At 39.3% G+C, this 12,902-nt stretch overlaps 1 protein-coding gene across 1 annotated transcript in view; it reads right to left on the reverse strand.

Annotated features, from left to right (window-relative positions):
* SLCO6A1 (solute carrier organic anion transporter family member 6A1) overlaps window positions 1-10,552 on the reverse strand; it is a 96,757-nt gene extending 86,205 nt beyond the window's left edge. Inside the window, exon 1 of the mRNA XM_036847277.1 lies at window positions 10,219-10,552. Coding sequence (XP_036703172.1) covers window positions 10,219-10,552 — 334 coding nt within the window. The remainder of the gene's footprint in view (window positions 1-10,218) is intronic.
* Window positions 10,553-12,902: the final 2,350 nt, after the last annotated feature.

Consider the following 12,902-nt stretch of genomic DNA (forward strand, 5'->3'; position numbering starts at 1 on the left):
AACACTGTACTGCTGCATCATCCACTGTTGTTGCTGATGGAGCTTTATTTATTCCTGTCTATAAATCCAGGAGCCTTCACTTACCCAGTATTGCTGCTGCTGCCAAAATCATCACCAGAATAGAAAGAGAAAAAAGAGAGAGGCTTCCCCTTGCCCCTTTTTCAAATGTACTGCCACAGCCTCTTACTGGCAACACCTAAGTGGAAGCCAGCTAGCAAGGAAGTCTGGTAAATGTAGTTTACAGGCTGCCAGTCCCCTTGGAAATAGGAGTGAGTCCAGAAGGGCAACAATGGAGTGCATGGCCAACAAATAACTTGAAGAGTTCACCCTCTGGACTACTTAGGACACATTTTCACCCTTCTTCCCATATTTAAACTTCCATACCAAATTAATAGCAACATAATCATGCTTCTGCCAAACATGTTGCAATTATCATTCTTACAAACAAAGATGTTCTCACTTTTTCCCCAAAAAGGGAGACACACAGTCCAATCAGTCACCATATCCATTTCAATGTAATTTTAACCCTTCTTCTAGCTGAATCACAAACATGAATGGGTTTTCTTTAACATAAAAATTAAATTGTAAGGTATAAATGGTATAAGTAAATAAATAATTAAGCAAAGATGTAGGCCTAACTAAATCTGTGAGGGAACTGTATTGCAGAAGAAACCATAATCAGACCCAGAACCACAGCAGTTTAACAGACCAAAACCAGCAAGAAACAAGATATAGAAACTTTGCTGCACCTAAAAGCACTTTCTTCAACTCTCATTTTTTTTTTAACATCTTTATTGGAGCATAATTGCTTTACAATGGTGTGTTAGTTTCTGCTTTATAACAAAGTGAATCAGTTATACATATACGTATGTTCCCATATCTCTTCCCTCTTGCGTCTCCCTCCCTCCCACCCTCCCTATCCCACCTCTCTAGGTGGTCACAAAGCACTGAGCTGATCTCCCTGTGCTATGCAGCTGCTTCCCACTAGCTATCTATTTTATGTTTGGTAGTGTATATATGTCCATGCCACTCTCTCACTTTGTCAACTCTCATTTTAAATGTGGCCAAGGAGGATATTGGCCAAGGCAAGGAATGTCCTGTAAGTAACTGTGTCCGTCTCTGGGGTTGGGGTATTAATTCCTCTTCTAATTCAGGAATATTCTGTAGAGACAAATTTGTAAAGTTATCTTCCACAATACTCTTCTATAAGATGGTAAGGGAAAGAGGAAGAGAAAAAAATTAAAAATTGAAATACATACACACACAAATGTATATATGTTTGTGTGTGCGTACACTTAAAACAAGAGAAAAATGCATAGTTGCTACAGTTTTTATGTCTCTAAATGGTTATGAGACCACAGTTGATATTTATAACTTCCTCCTTCCAAAATTCACCCTCTCTTCTTCCTCTTGATCTCAGATAACATATATAGGTTACTATCATAAAGCATATGCCTCACTCTACAGGACAGTACCCAAACTTTTGACTGTTGTCTCCTAGCTGAAGCCTCATCTGAGTCTTCAATAGGACATTAAAATTATCTATAACGCCAAGAGTTTCTGGTTATTGAACTCTGTAGTAAGACCAGTGAATTCCATGAACATGAACTTCTTGATGTACTTCTTTTGCTGTAAAACGAGTTCCTTCGTTAAAAGCAATGTGATACTACATAAGATGATTATGATGGTGTATGAGGCATTCATTAAGTCCAATTATAGTTGTTCTGGCAGAACTGTGGTGATAAAAGAAGAACCCAGATCTAAAATAAATATCTATTTCAGTGATGAGAAATTATTGCCCACTCTATAATAGAAGCAGATAACATAATCAACCTGTCTCCAGATAGCTGGTTGGTTTCACTAGGGAATGGAGTTATTTCCTGGATTGTGTTGAATTTTCCTGGTGGCAATTCAGGCACTCCAAAATGCAATAGCCAGATCAGCTCTGGTGAAGATAAAGCCTTGCATTCAGCTCTCATATAAACTCTTATCTTTGATGTGATTGTCACTATAAATATGAGCCCATTGAACAAGACATACAATGGCAGAGGAAAGAGGCTGATTAATATTCACAGGATAGTTGTCTATCTACTTCATTATTGAGAGCTTCCTCTGCAATGGATTTCTTTTGGTGAACATTCACATAGGATAACTTTGCCCATTCAGAGACACATACCACTTACCCAACCCTTTCCTAGTCACCAAATGGTCAAACCGTTAGTCAAAGGCAGCCTGGTATCTAGGCAATACAGACAATCAGATGTACTCTCCAATGTTTTGCCCACTGGAAGGACTTCCTTTTTCCTCTGTTTTTCAGGGCTATAATGCTTCATATAGCATTATACTACAGCAGACTTTCGTCTTCCAAAAACCACAAGTTCACCAAAGATTATGTTTTTTCTTAGTAGTGGGTGGTAGAAATGAAAAACTTTTCCTTCGTTTGAGAAGAGGTAGCCCTGCATACTCCATACCAGTTGGTCCCTACAGACATCACTGAAGTGGCAGGCAAATTTTGGGTGTATAAGATATTATCTCCCAGGACAGATTTTATGTTAGTCATTCTGGGAAGGCTGGAATCTGATTCTAGCTATGAGTCTAGTAGCAATAAGGGATGGTAGGGTGGGTCATGAGGGCAATCAGCATTCCCTTAACTCAGGTGAAGTAAATTCAGTGTCTCCAAGCAAGGAATTGCTTCTTTTTGAGACACAGCAGGAATAGTTGCTCCTACTGGGAAAGGAGGTTCAGGATTTCAGAGTTTACAATTGTTGGATTCACAGAATTCCACCCAAATGCCTTTGTCCCAATTCTCAGGGTTCCACTCTTCTCCAATCAATGCCCCAACTCTCACATAAGTGATCTCATAAATTTATGAATTCAACTTATGTTGTAATTCTGAAAGTGTGAATACGGGTTGGTACTGTTCCAAATATGCAGTATGTGCCTAAAAGTGATAAGATTCTCACAGAACCATCAGAAAAGCTCATGCATTTCTAATCATGCCCTAAACTTCTCATTTTCTTTCTGTGAATTTTTCAGTGCAGTGAGAAGCAATCAACTCCAAAATCTTTGTAGTCAAAAGTTCCACCTTAGGACTCAATTGCAGAAGCTATTTGTCTCCCAAAGTCTTGCCTCTAGTAAGAACTTTATCCCAGGCAACATTTTAAATAACTCTTTTAAGTCACTACATGCCACTGACTTCCAGTGTACCATTTTCCACAGGCACAAATATTGCTTTTTTCATTGCTTTCAAGCCCAATCAGGTCAGATAACCAATTCCAGATTCCCATCTTTAAGGGTTGTTTTGTTTGTATTTTTCCTGGTTCAATGCCTGGTATGGAGTACTACATAAAAAATCATATAATTTTTGTAATTTATAAACCAACTAGTTTTATTACATTAGTGAAGCTAAAAATTTAGTCAAAAACTTTTAAAATATCTTTATATTATGTATCATGATATTTACAAAATAAAGGGATATTATTCTCGTTATACACTCAGATACTTTAACCAATTTTTTAGCCATACTTACCTCTAATAAAATGTTAATTCATATTTTTTCTGAAGAATATATTTTAATATAATCTTATCTTTAATTGTTCTTATAAAATTAATTGTAATTCAGAGTTGCTTTTTATAGTTTTGCAGTAAAGAGTTAACTCAGGCCTGGGTTGCTCAAAAAAAGGCCTGTCTTCAAGACTGGTCTTTGGTTGGCTCCTGGGAGATGACTCTGAGCCCTTGGAATATTCTACCATATAAGAGTGCTTTTATATGCTGGAGGCCTTGAGCCACACAGCCCCATTTTGGTCAGACAGTTTATGTTAACAACATGATTTATGGTGAATGCCTTCTTTGTTGGGTGTGAGGGATGGGGTAATAGAATCTGAGTAGCTGAGGTCAGTCACACAGATGCTACTTGCCTAGAGGACTGACACCCCCTCAAAAACAAAAACAAAAACAAAAACCCTGGACACCAAGGCTCACATGCGCTTCCTTGGTTGGCAACTCTTTGCACATGTGTTATCACACATTGTTGCTGAGAGTATTAAGCATATCCCTAGTATTAATTCCACTGGAAAAGGACACATGGAAGCTTGGCCTGGTTTTTTCTGGACTTTGTCTCATGTGCCTTTTCCCTTTGTTAATTTCAATCTGTATCCTTTCACTATAATAAATCATAACCATGAGTATAACATCTTTCTCTGAGTCCTTCTAGTGAATCATTTAGCCTGAGTGAGGTCTTAGAGATCTCCAATATAATAGTTAATAAATTTGAAGTTGTTAAAGCCTCCAAATGACTCTTTACTGCAGATCATAATATTTTCATTGAAAAAACACTCTTTATAAGTGTGCAAGTATCCCATAAGCTCAAAGAAAACACTACTAAATAATGTCTTCAGTTATATTTTTGTACTGAAATATTTCAGACAAAATAGTCAATTCAGAGAATCTTTCTTTGACAAATACTTTACAAGACAAAGCTCTTTAAATAGGTTGTCTCTATGATTATTTTGAATGTTTCACCAAATTTAAGTGCCCAAAGCCATAGGCCTCCTTAATTTCAATTCAATATATGAAAATGAATCATTGTAATTCACTAAATTAATATAATAAAAAATAAAAGCCACATGAACATCAAAATGCAGGAAAAGCATCTGACAAAATCTAACCCCCTTTCATAATAAAAACACTCAATTAACTAGGAATAAAAGGCAACTTCTTCAAATCGATGAAGTACATATATGGAAAACCTAGAGCACACTTAAAAATTTAACTGTAGAGGTACCATATGACTGAGCAATTTCACTCCTAGGTATAAATCTAGAGAAATGAAAATATGTGCCCACACAAATACTTACACACAGTTCCAGTTCCACATGTAAAGAGCTTAGAAGTTACCACTATGTCCTAATAAGTAACAAACTGAACAGACTGAAAAATTAACAGTCTTCTTGAATACATAAGAGAAGGGAAGACACAGGGCAAATTTGAGAAGATTTTGAAATCAACTGTCATTATAATTCATCAATCCATACATTTAAATTTTGTGTTCGATTTCCAGAAATATCTGTTCTGTGGTTAAAAGAAATGAGAGCTTATTTCAGGGCTTTGATGGGAGCCCTTGAATTCTCAGACTATAAATTGAGCTGAGAGTTAACAAACCTAAGTTTGTCATTTTCTCTTCATAAGTGCTTCAGGGCATTCAAAAGATTCCATCCAACACCAGAGTCCTTATAGTCATCATTACTACCATAAGGTAAACTACAGCATCCACTCGGCTTTCAAGGTACATGCTTCATTTGGCATTTCATCCCAATCAAGCATAGGTGATAGCTTGATTAATTATGATACCACTACATGCCAAGAACTACTACCCATCTTCCACTGGCAAAGAGCTCAGCACTTCATTCAAGATTAAAGGCATAACAAAACCAATCCTAAAATTACAACTTTATGAGTATATCTTCTGGGACTACTCCTGATACCAATTCCATAACAGTCTGAATCCAATCAGAAGAGAGAAACCACACAGTAATTTGAACAAGAGAAGTTTAATATAAAGAATTATTAACTATAACAGGAGATTCATGTAACAAGGCATTAGCTAGTTAGATGTAAAGAGAATGCTAAAGAATATAGAAATAGCCCATATAAGGAACAACCACTCCCCCAGGGCTGAAAGGGAGCACTCAAGGGCTAAAATTCAGACCTTGCTGAAGAGAGCATAGCCATGGCTTATTGAATGACCAAGAAGTCACTGTGGTGCCATGCTAACAAAACTGGCAGGAAATCTATACTCTAAAACTTTGTGGTAGTTCTCCTTCTATGTGCTGGGGAAAGCTCTTCATGGGGGATGCCAAAGGAAGCTGCCAGCCACTGAGTGCTTCTGGCCACCATGCACTACAGCAGAGGGATACTGGAGAAGATGGCAAGCACTGCAACAGCCTGATGACAGAGAAACCTGTATACACTGCAGGAGCTTGCCAATCAAACACACTGGAACCAAGAAGTAAAATTTCCTGTGTAATGGCTCTCCAGTACCTTCTACTGTTAAAATTTAACATTGTGACAGCTGGTAAAGAAAAATATTTAAAGGGCCCAGGTCCATTTTCACAGAGCAGGCAAAAAGGATGAGTTTGGAGCTGAGAGGCAAAAAGCTGATACTAATATTGATATAGAGAGGCAATAAATCGACAAACTAATTCTGAAAGAGTTTGTGTAGGCACCCAATCATACATAAACTCTTTCAGAAAAAAGAAGAGAAAGGAATGCATCCAAATTAATGTAATGAGGCCAGTATAAACTGATACTAAAGACAGACAAAAACATTCCAAGAAAACTACAGACCAATACTCTCATTAAAAAAAATTCTTAGCAAAATTTTGGCAAATTGAATCCAGCAATCTATTAAAAAAGATAATAGGCCAGCAATAAGGGTTTATCCCAGGAATGCAAGGTTGGTTAAACATCCAAAAATCAAAACCACAATATATAATGTTAATAGAATAAATAAGAAAAACCATATCATGGTCTCAATAGATACAGGAAAAAAAACACTCGATAAAATTCAACCCCACTGATGATAAAAATTCCCAACCAACTAAGAATAAAAGGGAACATCTACAAATTGGTAAAGAGTATCCACAAAAACCCTGTAGTTAACATACTTAATTGTGAAAGGCTAAATGATTTCTACCTAAAATCAGGAAAAATAAATGAATATCTCTTTTCAGAACTTCTATTCAACATTGTACTGGAGGTCCTAGTCAGTGCAAGAAAGCAAGAAAAAGAAATAAAAAGCATACAGACTGGGAAGAAAGAAGTAAAACTGTCCTGATTCACAGCTGACATGATCATGTAGTTAAAAATCCTAAGGAATCTGCCAAAAGGCTCCTAAAACTAATAAATTAATACAGCAAACTTGCAGGAGAGAAGACCTAAATAAATAGATACACCATGGTCAGGCATCAGAACACTCAGTATTGTTAAGATGTCAATTTTCTGTAGAGGATGGACTTGAGGACATAGGGAGGGGGAAGGGTAAGCTGGGACAAAGTGAGAGAGTGGCATGGACATATATACACTCCCAAATGTAAAACAGATAGTTAGTGGGAAGCAGCTGCACAGCACAGGGAGATCAGCTTGGTGCTTTGTGACCACCTAGAGTGGTGGGATAGGGAGGGTGGGAGGGAGATGCAAGAGGGAGGAGATATGGGGACATATGTATACATATAGCTGATTCACTTTGTTATATAGCAGAAACTAACACAACATTGTAAAGCAATTATACTCCAATAAAGATGTTAAAAAATATATATATAGGCTTAAGCTGATTGCAAAATGAATCTTTCATTGGGGTCTGGAAAATCTACTCTCCTAGCAACTATCTTTCGAAAAAAGAAAATTATATATATATATAATTCTAATTTGCTATTTGAGGTTTCCAGTAGAATGACTGTTTTGAGCAATAGTAATTTCTTTATTCTTTCTTATAATAAATCAAAAGAAAAAAAAATGTGAATTTTCTCCAAACCTATAGAATCAAAGAATACCCAACTAAAATCCCAGTAAGTTGTTTTACAGAATTAAACAAATTGATTCTACAATTAATGTGGAGAGGAAAAGTACCTAGGATAGTCAAAACAACTTTTAAAAAGAACAAAGTCAGAAAAGTACCTGATTCCAAAACATATAATAAAACCAGAGTAAACAATGCAACACAGCATTTGCATAAGTTAGACATATTAGTTCAATATAACAGAATAGAGAGGCTAGAAAAAGACTCTAGAGATTAGAATTTCAACAACAGTGTCAAGGTAATGCAATGGGTCAAAAGACAGTCTGTTTAATAAATCATGCTGGAATAAAGTATCCATATGGAGAAAAATGATTTTTGACCCTTTCCATACACACACAAAAAATTCATTCAAAATGGATCAGAGATCTAAACATAAGAGCTAAACCATAAAAATTCTAGAAGACAACAAAGCAGAAAATCTTCATGACGTTGAGCTAGGCAATACATTCTTAGATAGAAACCAAAAAGAATGAACCATAAAAAATTAAGAAACTGGACTTCAACAAAAGTGAACACCTTTTTCATCAAAAAGGCACCAGTTAGAAAATGAAAAGGCAAACCACAGGTTTGGGGAGAGAGAGGGAGAGGGTGGCAGGCAGGCAGGTATGGCCTGAGTCTGGTCATAAGGAACGATCAAAAAAACCCATGTCAAAGTTCAACATAGAGAATGAAAGACCCATATACTTTAAGACTGGCACGGACATAAGAAACAGGGAAAGAATGAGGAACTGTTGCAGATTAAAGAGGAAGTCTAAAGTATGAAAACTAAATGCAACATGTGTTCCTGGATAGAATTTTGGACCAAAAAGGAAAAGGAGACAATATTGAGACAGCTGGCAATATGTGAGTGGGGGTACGAATTCATAACATGATGGTGGTGTCACACTGATATTCCTGACTGGGAGGGGTGTAAGGTGGTTATGCAGGAGCATGTCCTCACTTTGGGAAGATGCACACTGGAGTATTTAGCAGTGATGGGGTACCATGTCTGAAAAAGTCTATAAGTATAGGAGAGAAAAGGTGAAGGAACAAATGTGGTAAAATGTAAACAACTGGAGAACCTGGGTGAAGGGGAGGCATGAATTCTTTGTATTGCCTTTGCACCCTTTCTGTATGTTTGAAATTGTTTAAAATGCAACAATAAATAAATGAATTGATAAATGGAAAATGAAGAATTCATTTATGAATTCATTTAAATAAATTCATAAATTCATTTATGAATGAAAGACTCAGTATTTATACCCAAACTGTGCTAATGATCTGTATGAAGTCAGTTAATAAGCAGTAGAGCTAAAAACCATTCACTGCAACCACTCGTTAAAAACATTCACTGGCTCCACATTACCCACCGAATAGGGGGATTATATTGAGATGATGCTTGTAAAGCACCTGACTTATTAACCCAGTACATTGATGGGAAGTAAACAACTTTTAGTATCCTTTCAGAGTTCTCAGTCTGGTATTTAAAGACCTCCATAATGTGGCCACAATTTGTCTTTTTCTTCTTTTTTAATTTACTTATGTATTCAATACATATTTATTGTCTTTTCTGCCTCAGTCTCTATATTAGGTCCTGGGGAGACACGATGAATAAAATAAATATAATTACCGGTTTTGGTGGTTAGGTGAAACCATCATCCAGCCAAACTTGTCACTCACCATTCTGAAACAAGGCTTTCCTGCATCTGAGTGTTTATTTACCAGAACACTCTTTCATTCATTTCCTTATTCAATAAATATTCTACATCCCCAGCTATCACTGTACCTATTTGTCAAGGCATAATTCAAATGCTTCTTTCTCAAAGAAACTTCTTTGATGATTTCTCAAGACAAACTGATGACTATTTATTTGTTCCTCTCATATGGTACTTATCATATTTAGCCTTTTTATTGAAGTTACTTAGTCACAGCATTTTAGAGCAAAAAGAGATCATGTTTGGCAAACTCCAATATCAACCGTGTAAACAGGATGGTAAAGAATCTAGGTGTAATGGGAGTGGTGAGGGCTGTGGCCAAGTAGAAAATATACGCCTCCTCTAAAGGCATTCAAATTCACACTCTTCTTCAAACTGTGTGGGCAAAGATAAACACCTCTGAGTTTGGTTTCTCTGATATAGTTTGAGGTACCACTCCACCTCTTCAATCCACACATAAGGAAACAAGATCCAGGAGACAAGTGGCTTGGCCAGTGTGTCTCAAAATTGTGGGTAGAAGCAGAAACAACCTGGTGATCACAGATACTGTTTTCGACTTTATTTTAATCTCCCAAGTGATTCAGCCCTGAATGACGGAGCTTCTCAGGGCTGGTGACCAAACAACGGTTCAATGACTCAACGCCACCCTCCCTCCATCAGGCTATCTGGAGGCCAGGCCCTCTTCGCACACGGAGGGGGGATTATGTCCATCAGGTGCCTGATGAGGTGAAGTAAACCAGGCGGTGGCCCGTTTAACCTGCTTTGATTGCAGACGTACCTTGAGAACGCTGGAGAGTACCGCCACACGAAGCGGGGCCGCCACACCACACGTGGCTCCCCACGCACCTCGTCCCTCTTCCGCCTCCCCAACGTAGGCAACCCTCTGGCGCCCCGCATTGGCCCGCACCAGAACCACCTGTCCTCCACCCAGCCCCACCTCAGGCTTACATTGAGAGGTGACCAGGATGCAGAAGAAAATCAGGAAGCAACGGATGTTGTTAAAACGCTGACAGCGGGGAAAAGCCATACAGCCCAAGCCGCAGGGCCCCTCCAAACTCTCTTTCTGTTCTTCCCGTACCTTCTTGATACTGGGGGCCGTGGACCCAGCCTGGTCTCTTTCCGTTTTTTTGAAACTTCCGAACTTGATCAGGCTAGCTGTAAAGATCCTGAAGCGCGGGTATTTTCCCCTGGCTTTCCCGGCCTCGGCCTCCGAGGGCACGGTGTTCTCGGCAGGCTGGGCCAGCGCAGCCCGGGGCTCCACTTCCACTAGGGTTTCTTGCATGGCTCCGCCGCGGCCCGCTGAGGCGGGGTCGTGGCTGACGCTGGGCGGCGCAGGCGGGGCGGGCCGTGGGCTGCGGTTCCCACAGGCGCGGTGCGGCCTGCTCTCCTTGCTTCAGCGGAAAAGCCTGCCGGGCACGGACGTCGGGGAACTGGTGGCCACCCAAACCTCCAGAGGGAACGTTTCTCCTTGGGCAGGAGGCAAACGTCCCGCGGGGAGGCTGACAGTTGCCCTGGGAGAGCTTACAGGGCTGTTTCCTTCTTTGCTTCCACGTGGGGAGGGGGAGGGGGTGGAGCGAAAGCTAGTACGACTAGATTCTGCTAACTGCTCACACAGGGGCCGCCAGAGGAACTCTAATGGAAAGGATCCATTAGATATTTTGATCCACTAGCATCAAAGGATGCTACTACTTATTTAATGCTTTCTCGTTAGGAAGCAAGGAAAGGAGAAATGTTCAATGATGGGACAGTAGAACTGTCTCCCAGTTTACCCAGACTTATTTTATCGTGGTGTTTTTTGAACTGGATGATCTCGCTAGAAACAACCTGAAAACTGTTAAATGACCAGGAGAAATCAGAAGACATGAAAAAGAAACTTCCTTTCCATTAGAGTAGGGTTGTTTTTGTACCTGGGAAAGTAAATCACTTTCCCATTCCCCTATTTAGGGAGGAAAATAATAATCCTTTCTGTTCTTAACTAGGGATAGAGTTTCCAGGACAATAATTTCTATGTGTAAAACACTTCACTTAGAGGAGCAAATGGATGAAAACCAGCAAGATGAAAAATCAATGTACTTTCCCAGGCACAAAAATCTTTCTGAAAAGAATGCAAGAGAATATTACCAGGATATGAAACGTGTGTTTTTATGTAAAAATGCAATTTCTTATTGGTTTTCTTTTCTTAGGCAGAAATACAAGTTATTCAGGACATATGTATGGGGAGGATGACTTTCCAGGAGAAATGAAACTATCTTTCCTCCCCTGGATTAGACGTTGTGTTATCAAAAACAATCCAGCTCTTCAACAAGTTTTTGTGCTGCTAAAATGGTACTGGGGCTGGTAGACCAGGGGAAAAAAATCACTGAGAAGAACTGCGGAGGAAGGTACCAGAGACACCACCATTGACCTGAGGCTGGGCTTTCTTCAGCAGAGCTATATGCCCATTGGTGAATGGAAATGTTATTTTGCCTATACTAAGAAACTTAATTTGTCAAATATATGTAACTACATACAGAGGAACAATGCCCTAGTTTTCCCATGTTCATCATACTCAACTAGGATTCTCCCTTCATATTGCTTCCTGACATTAATAAGCATAAAGGAAACAGAAAGCCTAGGAGGTAGGAAAGAGGTTGGACTCTTATTCTTGTGCTTTGGTACCAGACTGGGCACTGCCTGAGAGCAGAATGAAAAAGACAGCTCTGATCAAAACAAATGGTACTAGTACTTTTACTTCTACTCAAAATACAGACAGCCAAACTGAATGTTACCCCCACTCTAACAACAACAATAACCAAAGGAAAAAAGCAAAAAGAAAGCTAGATAATTTTTTAAATTATCACTTTTTTGAGCCCAAAGCAACCAGGTGAAATGATTCCAAGGATACAAACACCTTGGAAGAAGGATGAGACTCACAAACTGTTTCACCTTTGGCAGAGCACAGAAGGAAGAAATAGCAACCATAAAAGAAGATAGGAAGAAAACACCTGAAATTTTAATGAATACGTAAAGGCTAAGTGAGGCTGGCACAACAGTTTAGAAACCTTAGGAACCTCAGACACAAGGGGAATCTACACCCACTTACCAGATCTTTGTTATTCAAAAGGATAAGTGTGCTCTCCTCAATGAAGAAAGCATTTAATGGTGATAGGTTGCCACTAAGGGAGAAGCAGGAATACTCGCTCATCCTTGTACCCTCCAGCTCTGTATTCCTGACGCTTTTGGAATGCAAAGCAAAAGCGGTTCTGCCTCTGAGATTCCTGCCCCCTAACCCCTGGTAAAGTTTAGATGTTACAGGGAGAGGGACAGAACAAAAGCCATTTGTCATTGAGGGAGGGGCAGGAAACCATCCTGTCCTGTGGTCCACCCAGAAGTTGGCTACCACCAGAGGGAAGGGTAGAAATAAAAACTATCTTCCAAAGAGGGAGGGAAAAGAACATCATTCCTTCCCAAGGACTGCCACCAAAACAAGGCAAAGTCCAACCCTTGAAGCTCAGGCACTCAGGGCCTAAGATTGAGGCTGGACTGGGGAACTTAACCCCTGCTTCCATTATGAGTTTTGCATGTGTAAAAAGCAATAGCATTCCACCAATATAAGTGGGTCATGAGAGGAAGGGGAGACCCAATCTTTGGTG

This window comes from Balaenoptera musculus, chromosome 3 (assembly GCF_009873245.2).
Source record: "Balaenoptera musculus isolate JJ_BM4_2016_0621 chromosome 3, mBalMus1.pri.v3, whole genome shotgun sequence".
Classification (NCBI taxonomy): Eukaryota; Metazoa; Chordata; class Mammalia; order Artiodactyla; family Balaenopteridae; genus Balaenoptera; species Balaenoptera musculus.